Source organism: Pseudophryne corroboree, chromosome 9 (assembly GCF_028390025.1).
Source record: "Pseudophryne corroboree isolate aPseCor3 chromosome 9, aPseCor3.hap2, whole genome shotgun sequence".
Classification (NCBI taxonomy): Eukaryota; Metazoa; Chordata; class Amphibia; order Anura; family Myobatrachidae; genus Pseudophryne; species Pseudophryne corroboree.
In genome coordinates this window covers 341,760,500-341,785,336 of record NC_086452.1, presented here as the reverse complement: position 1 = coordinate 341,785,336, position 24,837 = coordinate 341,760,500, and the positions used below count along the sequence as shown (strand labels likewise).

The window sequence follows — 24,837 nt, the reverse complement described above, 5'->3', positions numbered from 1 at the left end:
AACATGTTGGAACCAGGCACAGTGACGCCTTTGTACAGAAACTCCCCTTTACTGTTCCAGTCTGTGATGTGTTTAGAGCGTGTCATTTTACTCAATAGTATTTCACAGTTTTTCTTATACCGGTCATTAACACCACTCAAAAGCTCATGATAAACAGCATCGGGGGCAATAGGCTGTGTCGTATTATTTGATTCATCAACAGATTTTGCAACGGGTGATAAAAGAGCTAAAGTTGACATTTCACTATCAGCCTGCTTACTCAACACCAGGTATCTCTGCAACAACATTGTATATCGCTTTGCTTTTTCATATTCTGATAAATCATTATTCTGTAGTATTTTCACGATCTCTACATCTAGACCGTGCGTTGCTGTTTTACGTATGTCGTCGCTGTTCGTTTTATTATGTAAACGTTCTATCTGATTCTGAGGCACCAGATACATTTTCTCAGCGTACTCCATCAGCGATTAGACAATAGTCCTGTAATTAGCGGTATAGCAAAACCAAGCAGCGAGCCGATAAAACCACCCGACTGTTTAACCAGAATCTTCTTTTTTCCAATGGCACATTTCTTATTACAAAGTGATTTTATAAGCGCACGCTTCTTTTTAAGGTAGTTCAGCTGCCGTTGAGACAGCGGTATTTTGCCTTTAAGCGTGTTGAGCGCTATCTCACAAATGGCCGTGACTAAATCGTTTGAAGCGTTGGATAAAATAGCATTTCTTTGGATTGGTGTTGCTTTAATTAACGTTTTTAAAAGCACCCAATTACGTCTTATCCGCCCCGACATGTTCACCGTTGTTAGAATGGCAACAAATGACTAAATGTTGTACTGTTATAGCTTTATAGAACCACGCTTCTTAATGACAAAAGCGACAGGCTTGTCTGGTGGGAATAAGCCGCTTCGTAAACGATAATCGTCAAGAGCGTTGTTTCTTAAATCAACCAGCAAATACCCATAAGGGGCAGCCGTCGCGGATTCATAGGATTCGAGAAAAAAACGATGTTTCGATGGGTACATTTGTCTAGCCAGAATGCCCACCTGCATTTTATCCCTGGGGTTTTTGAACAGGACCATATATTTTGTGTTTAAATGTATAGTTCTGCTCTTTTTACCTTGACAAAATATGTTTTGGACAAGGTACAGGATACTGAGATTACGATGATGTACATACTTTGTGAAAGCCTTCTCAACCTCAGAATTATTACTTGCCGCGTCCATCAAATCATCAATCACTGTTAAATTAACCTTATCAGGGGGAAAAAGTTGATCATCGCTAAAAGACTCTGGTAACCCCTCTATAAAGCGCGTACCGGGGTAATCACGCAGAAGTTGGTCGTATATAGGTTGCCAACAGGTGTAAAACCAAACAACATTATCAGGTACATGAGTCATATGTGTTGCAGCGTGTTGCAACAGCGTTTTGGCAAAATAACTTTTACCCGAATTGGACGGCCCCGCTAAAATACATGAGAAAGGGTGTTGAAATCTGGTGTCCATCTTAATAGCCGAACGGCAATGTTGTGAAGTTGTCCGTAAGAGACCGTTTAGTATAAACACACCTTTGCGTCTTCTGCAAAGTACGCGTCTCTATCTGCCAGCACTTTTTCACACGTACTATACCGGGTTGACGGATCACAACCTTTTTCTGGTCATCGCCTTCGGGGTTTAAAGGATAATCTAAGACCAGTTCTTTCAGGCTGTCAAAGTTAACGTGCTGCGCATTATCAACATTGAGCGTTATACCTTTAACTTTTAAACAGGTCTTTCCGTTGTTTAGTCGATAGCCGTATGACTTGGGCCCGGCTGAGACAAATTCTGTTATATGGGTGCCTGTGGGCAGTTCGCTGGTCAACTCACCTAAATAATCACCCAATGGCGGGGTCCAGTCACCGGGTCTACTGACAAAAATTACAGAATCGGTGTCGTGATAAAGACATCTATCTTGTAATCTATACAGTAGTTTGTACAGTTCAACACGGGCATAAGCCGTTGTAAAGATGGCTATAGTTACATTTGAAATTGCACCCCTGGTGTAATGGTCTTTGGCATACTTCCAATTTACCATAACTGTATCATCGTCAATAAAATCCAAAGCGGACACGTCATAGTACGGTAAGAACGCGTATTCAAAAAGTTTGTCGGGGTCGGTCACTAGACACGTATTGGGCATGTTGCTACGTTGACCAAATTTACCCCATAAGGAATTTAAAAACAATTTTGAAATTTGTCTTTTAGCGGGGTTGATTTCTATGTGTTCGGGTCGTAAAGACAAGCATTCATTCTTTTGATAGGCGTCTATATACTCTTGGCGTTTCTCGGCGTCTGTACACCATTCGGGATAACCAGAGGCCTCTTGTTTATCCCTGAGGTGCGTTTTAATGTAGCCTGAAAACAATTTGTCAGATCTCTCATCAAAATGCCACACCTCATAGATTTTACATACCTTGTACCCCATTTCTACAGCCAAGTTTAGTTCCACGGTACACCATGTACCGATGAGCGCACGTTTTTCTGAATCATGAACGCACGGCTCAGTCTGTCCAGACTCAGCGCATGTGCGACATAATGGAAACATTAACTTGCCGCCCATTTTAACTGGCAGAACCGGAAAGAATAGGCCACGAGGTGGATAAACTTTAACCCTGGCAAAACCGAAATACTTTGTGACATCACCAAAGTCCTTATAAATAATGCGTGGGTGCTGTATAGGATACGTTTTGGTTTTATTAACATACGGATAGAGGCTGGTGAAATCAAAATAGTGTATTTTTTCATCACAGCCTGTTTTGTGATACAGCTTTATGGCGTTTGTGCGCCCGCCATAAAGAGCATCACGTGGCTCCAAGGGTTCGGGTAAATCTTTACCCTTCAGAAAAGCCTGTAGATCCGCATCAGAATCTAGCATAGACTTCCATTCACAACCCCAGATTTCACGTATCTGAAATCCACAACGTTTAAGGTAGTGCAACTTTACCTGCGTCTTGTGGTGTAATTGACCGTAGGTCGTTTTAGTCAGTTTGTTTTTATCATCGGCGTTGTAACAAGCACCACAGCCGTGGTAAAAACAACCTTGGAATTCAAATGCAGTTGGTGTGCCGTTAATCACGGCATAACCATCCAGGCTGTATTTACCAACTTTCTTCTCACCCCCTTGTAAAGCGTGTCTTATACTCACCCCTTCTTTGTGTTCTATGTACATTAACCACTGTATGGCGGGCGTTGAGTAACGCTTCTGCGTCTTGTGATAGTTATCACCCGGTACAAGCGCCAGTGTCTTTTCCTGTAAAAATTTACACCGGTACATGGCCATGCATACGCTCGCCAACGTGACTAATTGAAAAGCCTCGATGTGACGTTTAACCACAACCTTTTTTTTTTTCTTTGTTATTAGAAACTCCTGTTCTGTCATGGCTATAACAGCAGATCTGAAAGCATCACAAGCTTTTTGTAATATTTTCACATCGTCTTTACAATATCGCACGAGCTCTTTTTGAAAGTTAAACGGTTTGTGTACACACTGTTTATACCAAGCTGTAAACTCAGATAATTCATCAGGCATCATGTATTGTGGACCAAAATACTCTATTGACGGCATAGTTCCTATGTAATTTTGGTTATCAGCTGTGTTAAAAAAATGTGGGAAATAACCTTTGGTACCGTCAAACCCCATCGCCTTTGGTAACTTGCTAAGCCGCATGGGTAAAAAATTTAAAGAGTCGATAAATCTTATCTTCAAATCTTTTACCGTGATGCACATTATGTTGCCGCCTCTAGATAATAATTCAATCTTTAATTTCTCCTTAATCAGCTGGCGCAGCACAAAATATGCATCATAGCGACCTGCATTATGGGCTATGAATGTGTAATGCTCAAATTTTGGTTTCATGAACGTCTTTACAAAGTCTTCGATACACGCAACACCCTTAAACTCCCAGTCTTTCTCACCCGTTAATGTTAAAGCGTAACAGTAGTTTGGTATGTGCACACCCGTCTCCTGCATACACTCAAAATCATAAAAGATGTATTTCTTTGTGGGCTCTTCCGGCTTGATGGTTTGTATATAGCACAAATGGTTCGAAAACCCATCAACGAACACCTTACAAATGGGGCACTTTAGGCCTCTGCAGTTATGATCTGTTCGCCTGTAGAGACAACACTTGTCACAATATACATGTTCAAGACAGGATATTTTGTGATCAAGAGCTAAAGCTTTGTGTAGCTCTAAACACTCGTTTGATCGACAAAATACCCTACACACCGAACACCTTAAAGCCGTCACACCGTCGTCAATACAAGCCGGCCTGTGACAAGCCTTACAAAAGAAAAGACAATCGTGATTATTTCTATGATGGTAAGCGCTATGACAACGGACGCAGTAATATCGGGCACCAAGAAACGCTTTGATATCGAGTATCCCATAAAAGTGACAATCGTGATATAGCACAAAGATCGTGTCTTTGTAACGACTGTCTGCACTGTAGTATTTCCAAGACCCTTGACTGTAATAGAGGAGATTGATGGATACTTTTAAATAATTTTCAAAAATTGCAACATCGCTAAAGCTGACCGCTTTATCAAGCGGCAGATTCAAAGCTTTATGTAGTTGTATCGCTCTCTCCTGTATTACATGATCATTGGCATTGTTACCTTTATCCAGAAGTTTACAGACGCTAGCGGCCAAACACAGGTTATTACCTACGCGTCTGAAGTCATAGAGATATCTCTTTCTTTTATCTATTATTAAACTTTGGGGCAGGCGTTGTAAACTACGCCCAGTCAAACCAGACCCTGATCTGTTCATAAAAATACTGATCACAAATCTTAAGCCTGTGGATAATAAGAATTCAGCGTTACTTTGAAGCGTGTTTGTAATCTGATTCAAAAAACTGGCAGCGTCTAATGTTTCTTGCGGCTTACGATGCGAATAGATGGCATTGTGTAACCCACCCCCCTCCAATCTAAGCTGAACGCGGTCGGCAGGATCCACGCCCGCAAGGACATCATCGAGCATGGCCTGTATAGCCGTATGAATGGCTCGAACTCCCTCTACAAATGATGTAACCCTATCCAAATTAACAAACCGATAGTGATTGTGGTACTCAACGGCTCTGAAATTCGGTCGTTGTCGTTCATAGCGGTTAATTGCTTCTAAGTATACATGTTGCCGACCTTCGTCATTACCGGGTGACTCAACACGGCCTGCATCATCATATATGGGGCTTGCATCGCGCTCAATATTGTCAGCCTGTGATTCGTCATTCGGTAATGCATGGGGTGGAGATTGATCTAAATCTACATGCCTCGCACTGTGCTGACCTCCTACCACATGTACCCTGTGACGCTTGCGTTTTCTCAATTGACCACCTACCGCATGTTCCCTGTGCCGCTTGCGCTTTCTCGATCTGATTAATGTTGTTACAGCCTGTTTCACCTTTGCGCGTCGGAATAACTGTGAGATCTTGTATGTTAAACAAGGTTTAATTCGTGGTTTTTTTTTACAGTCATTTAAATTTAAAACACGTTTCAAACCATTGCCTAGCATGCCTAGTCACGGATCAGTTTCATTTATTTCTGCAAAATGATGTATGTTGGCTTTAATAAATTCAGTTGTCTTAACCGACCGATCTATGTATTTTGACATGACATTCATATACGTCTCAACAACTTCTTTAACAATGTCTTGTTTACATTTACTACCGTGGCACACACCTTTAATGTGTTTTAACAAATATCCGGCTTTTACGCCCATGTTCTCAACATCTTCCCGTATCTTACCCAACAACGCGTAAAATTGTATTTCAGCGTCTTGGCCTAATTGTTCTGAATTTTGACATTCATCAACTATGTCGGGCGCTAGCCCTCGCGCCGGTACACAAGCATCAGCCGATGCGTGTACCAGGGCTGTCGTTGTAAAAATATTGGGCATTGATGTTACACAATCAACCGTTGTAGTATTACCAGGTATTCCTGCAACGGCTGATAATACTTCATCAGAGCTATTCTGCGGATCTTGTGTCGTTGACTCTACACAATTTGTAATAAGCTCTTGCCCATTTATGTCATCAATATCTGATATCACAGGATTACCGGCTATGTGTCTTGTTTCTGTTTCAGAGCAATCCTGTGTATCGGTAATAGTGATGACATCGGATTGCGACAATTGCTTAACATTACTTCTTGAGTCAATATTTGATAACAAACCAATGCCTGCTATGTGCCTTGTTTCTGTTTCAGAACAAACCTGTGTATCTGGAATTGTGATTACAGCGGATTGCGACAATTGCTTAACATTACTTCTTGAGAGACGCGATGCCCTCTTAACCTTTACAGTCTTTGTATTACCAGCGACATCCCGGTCTGCAGTGTTAAACGCTGTGTGTTTTGATGTTACAGCAACATCATTACTTACGCATGATACAGTTTGTAACGCGATCCTTCTCCGTTGTGGCTTATCATTTTCGGAATATGACAATTTTCTTTTCAGATCTGTAAATGTTGAATTATGACTTCTCTCATTCGTTCTTGGTCGAGCCGGCTTTCGTTTGTTCGGTACGATACAGCCGTTATGCACAGCCATAACTGATGACCTAGCAACGTTCTTATGTACAATTGCCGGCGTTACGAATTGATGGTTCTCCGCTTCAGCGGCGGTTGTGCGTTTTGATATTTTCCCGCTTGTACTAGGCCTGTGTATCTGCGAGCATGTATCACTGACTGTTGGTATCAAAGGAGCATAGCGTCTTGCTACAGCATCATCTGTAATACATATATTATAAAATAAATATAAACGACTCTGCATGTAAATCAGTATTTAAATCACCGCATAACAATATACCATATAACAGCGTTTGATTACACACCTGCTGCTGCGAATTGATGGCTTTCCGTTTCAGCGGCGGTTGTGCGTTTTGATATTTTTCCGCTTGTACTAAGACGGTGTATTTGCGCTACTGAATCACATCCTGATGGTATCGTCGGCGCATAACGCATTGCTACAGCCTCATCTGTAATACCTATATTATAAAATAAATATAAACAAAGCTGCCTGAAAATCAGCATTTAAATCAACGCATAACAATATACCATATAACAGTGCTTGATTACACACCTGCTTTATATTCGAATGTTTTAGCACGACCCCCTGTCGCGTGTGGGAAAAACGGTTGCTCATCAACAACATTGCTGTTCTGTATAGATGTGTTGTGACAATAATCAGGTTTGTTCAATATATCCCGTAGAATAACATCAGCCGTCGCATCATCCATTTTTGTGGCATCTTTAACCGGTGAAAAATGAAAAATAAAAATAAAAAAATAAAAAATATTACATACGGTATAAAATTAGAATAACATGAAAAAGCGATTCATTACTGAGAATATAAAGTGTGTACAGTTGACAACAAATCAGCACAACTGTACAAGGTTTATTTTTAATTCTTTAGCCGTGGAAAAATAAATAAATAAATAAAAAATAAAAATAAAAAATAAAAAATAAAATAAAAAATAAATAAAGATATCATGTTACTCACAATCTGGCGCCAATTCCAAAATATTATTAAAATCCGGTATAGCGCTGAAGTCTAAGCCAAAGGGACTATCAACAGACAAATCGAGATTCTCTGTATTTGTGATTACTGTCAAATCGGGAGAAATAAAAATGAGAAAATAATAATTATTTAATAATTACTATTTAATAATTACTTATCAATGTATCCAGACTGTTGTACGTTCATACTATTTAAACTTTTAAAAATGAACAAATTGTAGACCTTGACTATAATTTCATACTATTTAAACTTGAAATATAAATAAAAACGCGTCAATGTCCTTTATAGACATAGCTTACTTTGAGAGGTTTGATAACTTGGCAAAGCATCATCATCATCAGAAGAAGAAGATCTGTTTCTAACCATGAAAGTGTTTTTGTTGTTGATGTTCTGCATTGTCTGTCTCTGAACCAATAATGAAAATGAGAGACGGTTAATATCTATCAAACGAATTAGTTGAAATATTGTGTTGGCGCATTCCCAAAATGAACCACTAGATGTCGCTATTACCACATATTTAAATAACATTCAGACAGCCACATTATTAAAACTATATGTTCTATGTGTTACAATGCATCGCATTGATGTTGCTGTTTAGCGATGCATTTCACATATGAGTGCATACTGCGATTTGCAACTGTCCAATAGGTTTGAAATATTAACATATTATACATGTATGCCTAAAAACAAAGGATGCAATGGCAGGACAGAATCGTGTAACAGTGTGTATATCGCGGCATAGAAACAACATATTTAAACAGCCTTCAGAGCCATATTTGTAAAATAAAATAAATAAATAAATAAATAAAATAAAAAATGCAATATGTATAAATATAATAATAATAATAATAATAATAATAATAATTATGATAATAATAATAATAATAATCTTTTGCTGTTGATGTTCTGCATTGTCTGTCTCTGAACCAATAATGAAAATGAGAGACGGTTAATATCTATCAAACGAATTAGTTGAAATATTGTGTTGGCGCATTCCCAAAATGAACCACTAGATGTCGCTATTACCACATATTTAAATAACATTCAGACAGCCACATTATTAAAACTATATGTTCTATGTGTTACAATGCATCGCATTGATGTTGCTGTTTAGCGATGCATTTCACATATGAGTGCATACTGCGATTTGCAACTGTCCAATAGGTTTGAAATATTAACATATTATACATGTATGCCTAAAAACAAAGGATGCAATGACAGGACAGAATCGTGTAACAGTGTGTATATCGCGGCATAGAAACAACATATTTAAACAGCCTTCAGAGCCATATTTGTAAAATAAAATAAATAAATAAATAAATAAAATAAAAAATGCAATATGTATAAATATAATAATAATAATAATAATTATGATAATAATAATAATAATAATAATAATAACACTTACCATAATGTCTTCACGTGTGTATAGCTGTGCAGCTTCAGTTGAAATTTCTTCTTCTCAGTGCTCTGTCCCACTTCAGTGATGTGGTCTGTTCTTATAACACTGGCTGTGAGCCATATGGCCCCCACCAACCTGTGGTACGCCGTCCCACATTTCCAAGATGCTTGGGGCGGGACTTTTAAACATATAATCTTTGGTTTATACATTAGTAAATGTGATAATTATTTTCAGTTACAATAAAGATATAATCTTTTAGCTGTTTCTTAAATGTCATACACAGCGCATCAAACGCATACCAAATACATTTATATTATATATACAGAAGAAAAAAATAAATAAATAAATAAAAAATAAAAATCCTGAGTGGTCTAAACTACTTGTATAGATTGAATGGAAGTCATTCCAAATGGGTATATCTTATACTGTAGAATATGAGGCTCATAAAAAGCGCATAAATTATTTAATAATAAAATGAATTTATAAAAAGCATTATACAGAAGTTCTTATGAACTAATGTACATGAATACAAAATTATTTTATGATTCCATAAATATACACTGGCTTACTGATTTGTAGCTAAAATTACAAAAAATATTGTCTTTGTACATGAATACAAAATTATTTTATGATTCCATAAATATACACGGGCTTACTGATTTGATTAGGACCCATCACCATGATATCTCATTATGGTATGTAATTAATCCAAAAGATGGAAAAATCCGATTTGAGTCAACACATAAACCTGTAGGTGGTGCTAATGTTCCTCTACAGAGATAACAATCGAAAATGGTTTTGATTAGGACCCATCACCATGATATCTCATTATGGTATGTAATTAATCCAAAAGATGGAAAAATCCGATTTGAGTCAACACATAAACCTGTAGGTGGTGCTAATGTTCCTCTACAGAGATAACAATCGAAAATGGTCATGGTCAAATTATAAGCAATGGTCATGGTCAAATTTGCACATCGTGCTTCTGAGGGGTTTCTGTGACATTTAAAATGACCTTTTAAATTAGTACCATGTGTGATGAACCCTTGCTTCTAAGAATGTTCATGGTTAAATTGTACATCGTGGCTTCTGAGGGTTTCTGAGCATTTAAAATGACCTTTGTGACATTTTAAAATGACCTTTTAAATTAGTGCCATGTGTGATGAACCCTTGCTTCTAAGAATGTTCATGGTTAAATTGTACATCGTGGCTTCTGAGGGGTTTCTGAGCATTTAAAATGACCTTTGTGACACGGTCATTAGTGATTATCCTTTTTAAAACTGTAACATGTGTGACTCATGAAGTTTCAGCTGCTGGAATGTAAGAACATTTTGTGTTACAAAAAAAAAAAAAAAAAAAAAAGATGTATTTTAAAGTGTGTGTCATATGTGACATTCTGCGACTGGTGCTGCTTGACACTCTGCGACTGGTGTTACGCGACAATTTTTAATACGTTTTAATATCGAACACTATAAATTTATATTAATTTTATATTAAGCGATATAAAACACTATCATTTAATATTAAAAGGGGGGGGGTCCTAGGGCAAGGGGGCGTTAACAACTGTCAAGTTTGACAGAAAGGTTGACTTTATCTACTCATCTGTCATGTTGATATTCTATTTGCAATATTTAGTGTTACAACATGCATGAAACATCTTAGATTTAGGAACGTGTGGAAATATTTATGCCAAGCGCATATCTATATGACACAGGGACCTATATGATTACTGTATACTGAGTTAACTAGTTAGTCAGAAATCATTACAGATCTCTTGTTTTGTTTAGTGATCTTATATATCATGATTCATATCTTTGTAGTGACCTGTAGTATATGTGTATATACCAAAATCATCATGTAAAGGATTACAGTAGCCGGAACTGCTTATTATCGGTTTTCATATGTATGTCAGTGTGAGAATGCGGTATCTTATTTAAACGCTATATATTTATCATATATATTATGATTCTGGAACACATAATACTGGCGCAGATAGTCAGATTGCACATGATCACATAGTATTATTTGTTTAAAAATGATATCAAAATTTTAGGATGGTTTCCTTTTTAATGCTTATTAATGGTGGGTTTACTTCATATCCATAACATGGATTGTCAAAGAGGCCGCTGAACCTATGTCTGTCCTTACGCTATGCTACCTTGATCCATTCTAATCTTTTACCCTAAATGTTAGAGTAGAATGCCAATATGCTTGTTTGTGCTTAATAGAAGTACATATCTCATGGCGTATGCATGCACAAACATTATATTTACAGTAAAAAGTTTTAATAACTTGGGTCACTAGGCATATCATGTCATCATTTTCCTAAATAGGATCTGTTATGTTAAAATAGCCCGTTACATTATTACCAACATAACATAAGAATATTGTTACTATTCAATTTAATGCATCTGTGTCTTATTTAAACAATATATATTTATCAAATATATTATGATTCTGGAACACATAATACTGGTGCACATAGTCAGATTGCACATGATCACATAGTATTATTTGTTTAAAATTCATACCCCCATAAGGGTATTACATTAGCAAAATATAGGAATATATAAGATTCATCATGATAAATTCAGTTGTATCATCTGTCATGTTGATATTCTATTTGCAATATTTAGTGTTACAACATGCATGAAACATCTTAGATTTAGGAACGTGTGGAAATATTTATGCCAAGCGCATATCTATATGACACAGGGACCTATATGATTACTGTATACTGAGTTAACTAGTTAGTCAGAAATCATTACAGATCTCTTGTTTTGTTTAGTGATCTTATATATCATGATTCATATCTTTGTAGTGACCTGTAGTATATGTGTATATACCAAAATCATCATGTAAAGGATTACAGTAGCCGGAACTGCTTATTATCGGTTTTCATATGTATGTCAGTGTGAGAATGCGGTATCTTATTTAAACGCTATATATTTATCATATATATTATGATTCTGGAACACATAATACTGGCGCAGATAGTCAGATTGCACATGATCACATAGTATTATTTGTTTAAAAATGATATCAAAATTTTAGGATGGTTTCCTTTTTAATGCTTATTAATGGTGGGTTTACTTCATATCCATAACATGGATTGTCAAAGAGGCCGCTGAACCTATGTCTGTCCTTACGCTATGCTACCTTGATCCATTCTAATCTTTTACCCTAAATGTTAGAGTAGAATGCCAATATGCTTGTTTGTGCTTAATAGAAGTACATATCTCATGGCGTATGCATGCACAAACATTATATTTACAGTAAAAAGTTTTAATAACTTGGGTCACTAGGCATATCATGTAATCATTTTCCTAAATAGGATCTGTTATGTTAAAATAGCCCGTTACATTATTACCAACATAACATAAGAGTATTGTTACTATTCAATTTAATGCATCTGTGTCTTATTTAAACGATATACATTTATTATATATATTATGATTCTGGAACACATAATACTGGTGCAGATAGTCAGATTGCACATGATCACATAGTATTATTTGTTTAAAATTCATACACCCATAAGGGTATTACATTAGCAAAATATAGGACTATATAAGATTCATCATGATAAATTCAGTTGTATCATCTGTTATGTTGATATTCTATTTGCAATATTTAGTGTTACATTTCATATCTTTGTAGTGCCCTGTAGTATATGTGTATATACCAAAATCATCATGTTAAGGATTACAGTAGCCGGAACTGCTTATTATCGGTTTTTATATGTATGTCAGTGTGAGAATACGGTATCTTATTTAAACGCTATATATTTATCATATATATTATGATTCTGGAACACATAATACTGGCGCAGATAGTCAGATTGCACATGATCACATAGTATTATTTGTTTAAAAATTATTCCAAAATTATAGGATGGTATCCTTTTTAATGCTTATTAATGGTGGGTTTACTTCATATCCATAACATGGATTGTCAAAGAGGCCGCTGAACCTATCACAAACTTGGGATGGTGATACATGCTACCTATTATATAGCCTGTTCCCTAGAATTGATTTGTTTTTTGTTTTGTTTTTTTAATTAACATTCAATACCATTCATATATATCAATCCCATTAGTTTACCAAATTGAAATGTTACAGATGCACTAATGCACTGTCCTAGCATAATTGGGCAAAACAACAATTCGCACAACCGTCGCTGCAACGGCGAACGAACAATTTGCAACGACCTCGATCGGACATAACAGCCTAAAGAAGAATGCTAGTCTGTTGGTTATGTGTATACATCACGGCTGTATCAACCCGAACAAACGCAGCCCGCGTCGACCAAAAATAAATGATTTCGCCCATCAATTTTGTATGAGGTCTGGACATGTCACGATGTAATATACAGTAATATATGGTGCTCAGCTATATAAACGGTTTAATACCCAGTAATATGTGGTATGCTTGCAGCGTTATACACGTTGTAATACCCAGTAATATGTGGTCTGTATACAGTGCTATACACTCTGTAATACACTGTAATATGTGGTATGCTTGCAGCGTTATACACGTAATACCCAGTAATATGTGGTCTGTATACAGTGCTATACACTCTGTAATACACAGTAATATATGGTATGCTTGCCGCGTTATACACGTATAATACACTGTAATATGTGGTCTGTATACAGTGCTATACACTCTGTAATACACAGTAATAAATGGCATGTATGCAGCAATATACACACTGTTTAATACACAGTAACATACGGCTTGTATGCAGCGATATAAATGGTTTAATACACAGTAATATGTGGTATGCTTGCAGCGTTATACACGTTGTAATACACTATAATATGTGGTCTGTATACAGTGCTATATACTCTGTAATACACAGTAATAAATGGCATGTATGCAGCAATATACACACTGTTTAATACACAGTAACATACGGCTTGTATGCAGCGATATAAACGGTTTAATACACAGTAATATGTGGTATGCTTGCAGCGTTATACACGTTGTAATACACTGTAATATGTGGTCTGTATACAGTGCTATATACTCTGTAATACACTGTAATATGTGGTTTGTATGCATCGATATAAACGGCTTAATACACAGTATTTGGTGTAAATCTTTTATCGCTAATATACAGGTCTGGACATGTCACGCTGTAATACTGACAAGTCTGGTCATGTCTGCTTGCAATCAAAGTTCAGCGATCGGCCACAATAAAGATAAACTTTTTAGTGCTATTTAACACACAGTAACATATGTCATGTATGCAACATAGGTTGTAATATACAGTTAAGCGTTTGAAATATTTTTCAATTTAAAACCAAATACACTGTTTCTACATATGATTGCAAAAAATAATGTTTAAACTTTTTAGTGCTATTTAACACACAGTAACTTATACAGTAATATATGGTGCTCAGCTATATAAATGGTTTAATACCCAGTAATATGTGGTATGCTTGCAGCGTTATACACGTTGTAATACCCAGTAATATGTGGTCTGTATACAGTGCTATACACTCTGTAATACACTGTAATATGTGGTATGCATGCAGCGTTATACACGTAATACCCAGTAATATGTGGTCTGTATACAGTGCTATACACTCTGTAATACACAGTAATATATGGTATGCTTGCCGCGTTATACACGTATAATACACTGTAATATGTGGTCTGTATACAGTGCTATATAATCTGTAATACACAGTAATAAATGGCATATATGCAGCAATATACACACTGTTTAATACACAGTAACATACGGCTTGTATGCTGCGATATAAACGGTTTAATACACAGTAATATGTGGTATGCTTGCAGCGTTATACACGTTGTAATACACTGTAATATGTGGTCTGTATACAGTGCTATATACTCTGTAATACACTGTAATATGTGGTTTGTATGCATCGATATAAACGGCTTAATACACAGTATTTGGTGTAAATCTTTTATCGCTAATATACAGGTCTGGACATGTCACGATGTAATACTGACAAGTCTGGTCATGTCTGCTTGCAATCAAAGTTCAGCGATCGGCCACAATAAAGATAAACTTTTTAGTGCTATTTAACACACAGTAACATATGTCATGTATGCAACATAGGTTGTAATATACAGTTAAGCTTTTTAAATATTTTTCAATTTAAAACCAAATACACTGTTTCTACATATGTTTGCAAAAAATAATGTTTAAACTTTTTAGTGCTATTTAACACACAGTAACATATGTCAGGTATGCAACATAGGTTGTAATATACAGTTAAGCTTTTTAAATATTTTTCAATTTAAAACCAAATACACTGTTTCTACATATGTTTGCAAAAAATAATGTTTAAACTTTTTAGTGCTATTTAACACACAGTAACATATGTCAGGTATGCAACACAGGTTGTAATATACAGTTAAGCTTTTTAAATATTTTTCAATTTAAAACCAAATACACTGTTTCTACATATGTTTGCAAAAAATAATGTTTAAACTTTTTAGTGCTATTTAACACACAGTAACATATGTCAGGTATGCAACATAGGTTGTAATATACAGTTAAGCTTTTTAAATATTTTTCAATTTAAAACCAAATACACTGTTTCTACATATGTTTGCAAAAAATAATGTTTAAACTTTTTAGTGCTATTTAACACACAGTAACATATGTCAGGTATGCAACATAGGTTGTAATATACAGTTAAGCTTTTTAAATATTTTTCAATTTAAAATCCAAATACACTGTTTCTACATATGTTTGCAAAAAATAATGTGTGAGAATGTCATTTTGAAATTTGTGCTCTCATCATTAATCATAAATGGCCATTAAAATCAATACGCTTTTTAAATCAGTACCAGGTGTGATGCTTCCGTGCATCTAAGAAAATGGACACGGTCATTAGTGATTATCCTTTTTAAAACTGTAACATGTGTGACATAGTATGATTTTTAAATAGTACCATATGTGCCAAGCATGAAGTTTCAGCTGCTGGAATGTAAGAACATTTTGTGTTACAAAAAAAAAAAGATGTATTTTAAAGTGTGTGTCATATGTGACATTCTTTTCAAAGCCATTAACTTTTAATACGGTTTAATATCGAACACTATAAATTTATATAAAATTTTATATTAAAGCAATATAAAACACTATCATTTAATATTAAAGGTGGTGGCGCCTAGGAGCAAGGAGGTGTTACCACCTGTCAAGTTTGACAGAAAGGTTGTCTTTATCTACTAAAATTCACATTATAGCACACGGTATGAGCCGGAATTCACATTATAGCACACGGTATGAGCTTAAATTCGCATTACAGCACATGGTATGAGTCAAAATTCACATTATAGCACACAGAATGAGCCAAAATTCACATTATGGCACATGGAATGAGACAAAATTCACATTATAGCACACGGTATGAGCCGAAATTGACATTATAGCACACAGAATCAGCCGAAATTCACATTATGCCACATGGAATGAGACTAAATTCAGGGAGAGTATTAGCAGTGACATAGGGACAAAGACAGTGACAGCAGGGGCAGCGACAGAGAGGGACAGTGAGAGTGACAGAGGAACAGGGAAAGTGACAGCAGGGACATAGGGACAGGGAGAGTGACAGAGAGTGGGACAGCAAGGACATACAGTAGGGACTAGGGAGAGAGAAGGGCAGTAGGGTAAGATTACCTATTTAGCAGCACGGTGCTGAGGATCCTGTGGTCTGCGGTGCATGAGGAGGCTGTGGTCAGCATGGGGTGGAGGAAGCTGTGGGCATCAGGGATGGTGCAGAGAAGGACTGAGGGCCGCAGAGGAGGCAGATGGCAGCGGCGGTGCAGTGGAGGAGGAGGCAGCGACATTTCGAATTTTACTCCATCCTCAGGCTACAGGTACAGCATTACCTGTAGCCTGAGGACGGAGAAAAATCCGAAACATCTCTTATCTTGGCTCTTTCTGCACCTAGACGGAGGTTTAGTCACGCCTAGGCAATAAGCTTAGGTTGCTGAGTTTCATCATGGACAGGCGCGACTAGATACTCAGTATGCAATACACATCTCCACCACTGGGTGGCTAATGCTCCACTAATCCAGTACTTTAGATCGAATAGCGGCGGCTTGATCTACAAGCTCTGGCAAATGGTCAGTGACGACTGTAATGTTAATATACAGTCCTGTACTGCATAGTGTACACACAGATGGTGACCAATGGTCAGACGGAGAGAGTTAAAAAAATAAATAGTTTATACAGATACAAACGAACATGTTAAAACACTTGTGTATGCAGACGCAACTAAAGATTGTGTGAAAGGAATAATGTAGCTCATTGACTTTAAAGTATGTACAGTGCACTAAATACTGTGCTTTTGAAATATGAGCATCCAAGTCCCCTAAGGCATAAACCAACACCAATGGGAAGGAATCGCTCTTTGCAGCACTTTTACACATGAATTTGTGAATCTTCCATGCAGTGTCGTGGGCTAGCGATGAAGGCTCCCGCCTGCCACGCTGAGAGTCCCGGGTTTGATTCCCAAAGTGCCAATCTTTTTTTTTGTGTGTGTTCCCGTGACATTCACTTTATTATTATAATTTTTTTTCTGTGTAATCCATTGTAAAACATTCAATGGAAGGGTGCACACAGGTTTCACACAAATCGGAGTAAATCTGCAGGAGCGACTCTTTCGCTATCTACACAGCGGTAATGAGCACCTGTAGACATACCAGTAAATATAAAATAGTGTATTCTGATGCAACTAACTGTTCGAGCAACACAGTACTGTAGATCATCGGCATTAGAGAATCTGTGTTGTGAGAAGTTCCCAGGAGTTTAGGGAGGAGCGTTTATCTCTCTCCACTGTAATCTTTCTAAGTATAACAGAGAGAGATAAAAGCTCCCCCTAAGTTCCTGGATGCCAAATCACTGTCCTTAGTATCTCTGTACAGTATGTTCTATTAGTGTACTAATTAGCACGAACAGCTTGTAACGTACAGCAAGTTTAATCTTTGTATGTATAATGGAGAGAGATAAAAGCTCCTCCCTAAGTTCCTGGATGCCAAATCACCGTCCTTAGTATCTCGGTACAGTATGTTCTATTAGGGTACTAATTAGCTGTTCATGCTAATTAGTACTCTAGTCTGAGAGACTCCGCAAAGGAACATGGGAGGAGGAGCTACTGCAGCCGGGCATGCGCAGCGGCCCTCCTCCCGGAGCCGCCGCCATATTTGTTGGGGGCATCCAATGCCAACATCATACACTGACTGCCCTGTCAGCTGTGCCAGCGCCGCATCCCACATTGCACCTGCACCGACGCTACTGTAGGCGTCTCTGCCCAGTTGTGCGAGTGCAGAGCCGCCCATGGCGCCAACCATCGGGTACTACCACAGACATCAATGTTCGGATCGCAGGCGTGCAGTACAGGGTGTGCCGGACATTAGGGGGTGCCTGTGTGCACCAGCGACCCCCCCGTCGTGCGCATGCCTATGCTGTCACATTATAATAAAAGCACTGGGCTGCCTACACTGGCTGGCTAGGGGTGGGCCCTCTTCAATGTCCCAGGATTCCAGTCCCAGCACTCCTCACATGATGGCGGCCTGGTGCATGTGTAAAACAGAAAAAAAAAAAAAATGTCTTTATTTTTTTTAACATCACTAATCTTCACAAGCCTCAGGGAGTCCCTACATTTTTCTGAACTGTCTATTGTTGTTTTCACTAAGTTTGGAATGAATGAGTTTACATTATGGACCTTTTCTCTGATAGCTATTTCCTGCATATGGGCCCTCATTCCGAGTTGTTCGCCATTTGATTTGCATGCAAGCAGCGTTCGCACAGCATCGAACACATCACACGAACGCAAACAAACGCCCACCACGTACTACTGCAAACAGGCATGCAACAATGCACAAAGTAGGTGTGTATTATGTAGTATCACATGGTAGCGATCCATTCGCATGACTGGCAAACGCATCGCTAGCAACACATACACCGTCGTACATGTGCAATACCTTCGCAGGCTTACACATGTTTTCGTTAGTTTGCAAATATTCGCACAGTGCTTGTTTTTTTCCCCTACATATTTCATCCCATCCCTTTCTCAATTAAGAAACCAATTAGGCTAAGGACAGGGCCGTAACTACGTGTGTGCCAAGTGGGCTTGGCACACAGCGCAGTTGCCCTGAGGGCGCATGGCCAGCGGCATGTAATGAGTCAAATTGACTCATTACATGCCGCCTCTGCTGTGTGCGCCGTGCGCCGCGCTGTGGAGGGAGAAGAGGACCAGCGCCGGGCAGCGGAGAAGGAGGAGGAGGGAGGGGGAGCAGGGAGCCGCAGCAGCGCTATGTCATTGGTAGTAAGCGCCGCTGCAGCATCCCCCTCTCCTTCTGTATTGGCTGCCCGGCGCTGCTGTGGATGCTGGGATGCGGTTCCTCCATCCCAGCATCCACAGCAGCACCAGGCAGCCAATACAGAAGGAGAGGGGGATGCTGCAGCGGCGCTTACTACCAATGACATAGCGCTGCTGCGGCACCCTGCTCCCCCTCCCTCCTCCTCCTTCTCACCTGCCTGCACCGAGGGAGCTGCACGAGGAGCCTGACTGCCAGCAGGGAGATGGTAAGTATATCTCTCTTTCTCTTTCTCTCTCTCTCTCTCTCTCTCAGGGGGTCACCGTCTGCCACAATGTGTAAAAAGGGGGATGGCTACCGCAATGTGTAAAAAGGGGGACTGGCTGTAAAAAGGGGGACTGGCTGCCGCAATGTGTAAATAGAGGGCCTGGCTGCCGCAATGTGTAAAAAGGGGGCCTGGCTGCCGCAATGTGTAAAAAGGGGGACTGGCTGCCGCAATGTGTAAATAGGGGGCCTGGCTGCCGCAATGTGTAAATAGGGGGCCTGGCTGCCGCAATGTGTAAAAAGGGGGACTGGCTGCCGCAATGTGTAAAAAGGGGGACTGGCTGCCGCAATGTGTAAAAAGGGGGACTGGCTGCCGCAATGTGTAAAAAGGGGGCCTGGCTGCCGCAATGTGTAAAAAGGGGGACGCTGTCTGCTGTAATGTATAAAAGGGGCTCTACCTGGTGTAGTGGCGCTACTGTGCAGCGTAATTTGAATAATGTAGACTACTGTGCACCGTAGTATGAATTGCTATTATTTTGTGGTCACGCCCCTTCCCCGTGAAGCCACGCCCCTATAATTTTTTCACGCGCCTGCGGCGCGCACTGCCCCTATCTTACATGGTGGGGGGGGGGCGCCACTGTCGTTTCTTGCACACAGCGCTAAAATGCCTAGTTACGGCACTGGCTAAGGATTTGTAATGTGATTGTACAATTAAGTGTTCAAAGTCTTCAAAATGAAGAGTTTGCCAACCTAGTTGCATAATAACAATCCTCAATTAATGTTTTTTTTTTTTGGTTAACAACTCTTTGTCACTCTATTTGTTCAATAGCACATAATTTAAATGTGTGTAATCCTTGACTGACATAATGTACATTACACAGTTTACCATATATGGATTTTGGTTTAGTGTGTGTTAAAATGGGGAGTGAGAAAGTAACAAACAATCAGCTCCTAACTGTCAGGTCACAGTCTTTGGTTTTGAAGTGTCAGTTAGTAGTAGTTCATTAGGTAGCCATTTCTCACTCTTCATTTTAACCATTTACAAGTGATGAAACATCTCTACCTATGATTGGACAGAGGACTGTGAGAAGGCCTTTCTAGCACTGAAATCTGCCTTAGCCAAGTCACCTGTGCTGCAGGCCCCAGATTTCAGAAAGAGGTTCATTGTACAAATGGATGCCTCTAATTATGGGCTAGGCTCTGTGCTCAGCCAGGTCAATGAGCAAGGGGAAGAGTATCCTATAATTTTCCTAAGTAAAAAATTACTTCCTACGCTACCATCAAAAAGGAATGTTTGCCAATTGTGTGGTCTCTTCACAAGCTATAGCCGTATCTGTATGGATGAGACTTCACAATAATAACAGATAATAACCCACTCATATGGCTTAATAGAGTTTCTGGAGACAATGGAAAACTCCTAAGATGGAGTCTCACCTTGCAGCAGTATACCTTTACCATCCAGCATGGAAAGGGTTCTCAACACACTAATGCGGATGGTTTATCGCTGCAAGGTGAACAAGTGGTCAGTAGTGCAGCAATGACGTAGGTCACCGCCCTTGTGCGCCATTTGCAGGGGGAGATGTCATGTTTAAACGCAGAAAGGAGAATCACAAATTATATGTGATCTAAGGTGTGGCGATTACCTGTAGAAATAATCACCAAAAATAATTTCAAGTGACTGTATATATATAATCTTGTATTCTTTCAGCTTAGATGTGACCTAAGTTTCTGGGACAAAATGGCTGACAGGCTATGTCCTGCGTTTGACCTACGTGTATCCAAGCTGGAGGAGAGAGAGAGAGAGAGAGCAGATTCTGTTTTCCTGAAATCAACTCTTATCTACAGACTCTAAAGTTAGGGATGAAAGCAATGCTCCATGTGCCAATAACCAGAGGTTATAAATCCTGATAAGGGGGAGATGTCTGGATCAATCACACCTGATGGAAAATAAAGGAATTCCACATGTTTAGATGACTAAGCCACTAAACTTCCTGGCTAGTCATAAAACCATTCAGGGGTGACAAGGTACAGATCCTCACAGACCCCACTCTCTTTGAAAGAGATTCCTGTGCCCTCTGGGCTAAACCCCCTCCCCCTGCCTGTTGCCAGGCACCTACAGTATGTAAAAATGGTGTATGTTTAGTGTCCAGCAGGGAAGTGGTTAAAAATCCCAAGGGTGGGGGCTGCTGCAGCTGAGGGCTATATCTGTCCGTCTCACTGGGACTGAGTGTGCATCTCATGGGGAATACAGCAGCTACATGCTGGAGATGACCATTGCACATTCTGTGAAATTTACCCACAACAGAACCACCTAAGTTGGTTTGAGTGAGTTCGGTTTTCTGTTTTTTTTTTATTTCTTTTCTTTTGTTGGAGGTGGTGCCATAATCTGTGTGTATTTTCAAATATTCTTAATAATCTTTGTAACACTTTTTGCAACTAAAGCTCTGAAGTATTCTTGGAATTAAACTTAAAATTCTAGTTCTGATTTTCTGTGCTTCTTATGAACCAAAGCCTCGTGTGGCATGTTACCAATTTCTCGAAATATTAATAACTGTGTATGAAGGTAAGGGACGAAGTTTGCCTTCAGATATAGTACTGTTACTTCGGCTGGTGGCAGTGTACCGTGTTTGATTAATCAAGTGTGTCAATTGTTCTAAAGGGGAAGAGACCTCTTCAAAATATTGCTAGGGGGCCCACAAAGTTCTGGTTATGACCATGCCTAAAGGTGCCACCATTATGATGCCCAAAGTCCATGAGTACTGCATGAAATAAAGTCAGCAGTTGAGCTATGGGCCTGCAGTTTCATATTACTACAATTGACAGTTAATATTGTATTAGTACACACTGCACAAAGGGGGTAATTCAGACCTGATCGCTAGCAGGCAATTTTTGCACTACTGAGGATAGTCGCCGCCTACAGGGGGAGTGTATTTTCGCTGTGCAAGTGTGCGATCGCATGTGTAGCAGAGCTGTACAAACTGATTTTGTGCAGTCTCTGCACAGCCCAGGATTTACTCAGCCGCTGTGATCACATCAGCCTGTCCGGGATTGGAATTGATGTCAGGAACCCTCCCTGCAAACACATGGACACGCCTGCGTTTTCCCAAACACTCCCTGATAGCGGTCAGTTGCCACCCACAAACGCCTTCTTCCTGTCAATATCCTTGCAAACGCCCGTGCGAATGGATCCTTTGTACAAACCCATCGCTGAGCGGCGATACGCTTTGTACCCAAGCAATGCGTCTGCGCATTGAGGCGCATACGCATGCGCAGTTTGTGTATGATCGCCCTCTGTGCAAAAATGCACAGCAGCGATCAGGTCTGAATTACCCCCATAAGGCTTAAGTGAGCGGCTACTTCTCCCAGAGACTTTGGGGGTTATTCAGCGTTGTTAGCAAACCAAAAAAGTTAGCAATTGGGCAAAACCATGTTGCACTGCACGTGGGGCAGATATAACATGTGCAGAGAGAGTTAGATTTTGGTGGGGTGTGTTCAAACTGAAATCTAAATTGCAGTGTAAAAATAAAGCAGCCAGTATTTACCCTGCACAGAAACAATATAATCCACACAAATCTAAATCTCTCTGCACATGTTATATCTGCCCCACCTGCAGTGCAACATGGTTCTGCCCAATTGCTAACTTTTTTGGTTTGCTATCAACTCTGAATAACCCCCTTCCTCTCATGAGTTAATAAAGATTTTACAATTTATTGACTTGATCAATTGACCCTGGGTAAAATTCAGTTCCTTACCCTTCTCTCTTTATAGATGTTGTGTTCTGCCATGTGAATGTTTTCCTCTTTTCATCACTGAGGATAGTGATTATCTCAGGGGTCACCTCAATTCTCAGTCTCATCTGTCTGTTTACAATCCCCAGTCTTCCTAAATAGGTTCCATTAGATATGACATTATTGTCTGTTTTGTTTTTTCCAATGAGTTCCCCATTTACTGCAATGCCTAAAGGAGAAAATACAAAGTTGTTATAAAAATAAGTCCAAGAATTGGTGTGAGACTTTTAAGTAAAGTTGTTGTCAGCAAGAGGGCCAGATTCAAATGGGCATTATCTGTGGACAGAAGCGTAGCATGGAGCCATGGAACCCAGAGCAAGCTCGTGTCTTGGCCCCCCCCCCCCCCCCCGCCATATATACACAACACACACACACACACACACATTGGGGCTTATTTAGAGATGGATGCAGATTTTGCTCCTACAGTGCCGCAGGGCCACAGTGTCTCGCGGTGGTGGGGGGGGTGGGGGCAGTGAATAGACGCTCACAGAGCACTGGTCATGCCCCCACAGCTACAAAAATTGGAGGCATGATTCGCGATCGCGGCATGCCCGCAAAGCCACGCCTCTTTCTTTAAGCCACACCACTTTGCGGGCTCCACATGTTGGGAGGTATGCATTGACTTTGGAAAAACATGATATAATATAATAAAATGTATTACTGTAAACTTGTGAGGGATACGTGGGTTAAATTGTATAATGTATCTGTTTGGCCTCGGAGAAAAGAGATAAGGATGGCATACACATCAGACTGATGACTCCTTACATACAATGTTACATGACACAACATGATATACAATAATGAGCATATAACTCAGCTATGTCATACCTAGTTCTTGGTCCTTAATGAGATTCAGCACCACACCAGGATCCTCATGAATATTAAAGCAGAGCGCGTCCTTCTTTTGGGGAACATTTATCACAAAATGGGGGTCTGAGTCAACTGTCAACACACAGAATATAACATAAATCATCCTGTAAAGTATTCAGTGACACATGGAACTGTGGGGAAAATGATTATATTATATGGAGACAAAGCATTTATTGTTTTAAAATGTATCTTTACTTTAAAGCAGTAGAACATCTCTGTATCGTGTCACTGTGTTATCTACCACTGCATGGGCTTAATTCAGAGATGGATGCACTGCGATGTCGAACATAAAGGCGAGAGTTTTGCTACTGAACTTGCGTCTAAGTCACACTATGCATTGTGAAGTTGTGAATATATACACCCACAGTCGGAGTCTCAGATCCACCGCTTATATACAAAGATACAGCACTGTACGTATATTGGTCAGAACGACTGAACATCTGAACAACCCTACAGTCGTTTAGAATGTGTCTGCACTAAGATGCAAGGCCATTTGGACTCTGTAGCCAGACACAGTCTCAGGCTCAGACATGCTCCTAAACTGGTTAGGACACACCTGCCTTTGAGACGCCCCCTTCGTCACCTTCCACACATCAATCATACTGCGCCCAAGTCCTCACTGCAACTGCCGTGTCTAATCCATGTGCAGTGCAGCT

The 24,837-nt window shown here is 39.4% G+C and overlaps 2 protein-coding genes across 4 annotated transcripts in view; both read right to left on the bottom strand.

Moving 5' to 3' along the window:
• LOC134958186 (inter-alpha-trypsin inhibitor heavy chain H3-like) overlaps positions 1 to 24,837 on the bottom strand; it is a 449,083-nt gene that overhangs the window by 40,593 nt on the left and 383,653 nt on the right. For all 3 annotated transcript variants that reach the window (XM_063940615.1, XM_063940617.1, XM_063940616.1), the window contains exons 17-18: positions 24,140 to 24,253; positions 23,276 to 23,480 (exon numbers count right to left, since the gene is read on the bottom strand). In XM_063940615.1, the coding sequence (XP_063796685.1) occupies positions 23,276 to 23,480; positions 24,140 to 24,253 (319 nt within the window). The remainder of the gene's footprint in view (positions 1 to 23,275; positions 23,481 to 24,139; positions 24,254 to 24,837) is intronic.
• On the bottom strand, positions 5,545 to 8,041 carry LOC134958189 (uncharacterized). Its single transcript, XM_063940619.1, has 5 exons — positions 7,850 to 8,041; positions 7,533 to 7,637; positions 7,113 to 7,280; positions 6,865 to 7,017; positions 5,545 to 6,760 (listed from the first exon to the last, which is right to left on the bottom strand). The coding sequence occupies exons 1-5, from the start codon at positions 7,944 to 7,946 to the stop codon at positions 5,553 to 5,555; spliced, it is 1,731 nt and encodes a 576-aa protein (XP_063796689.1). The 5' UTR covers positions 7,947 to 8,041; the 3' UTR covers positions 5,545 to 5,552.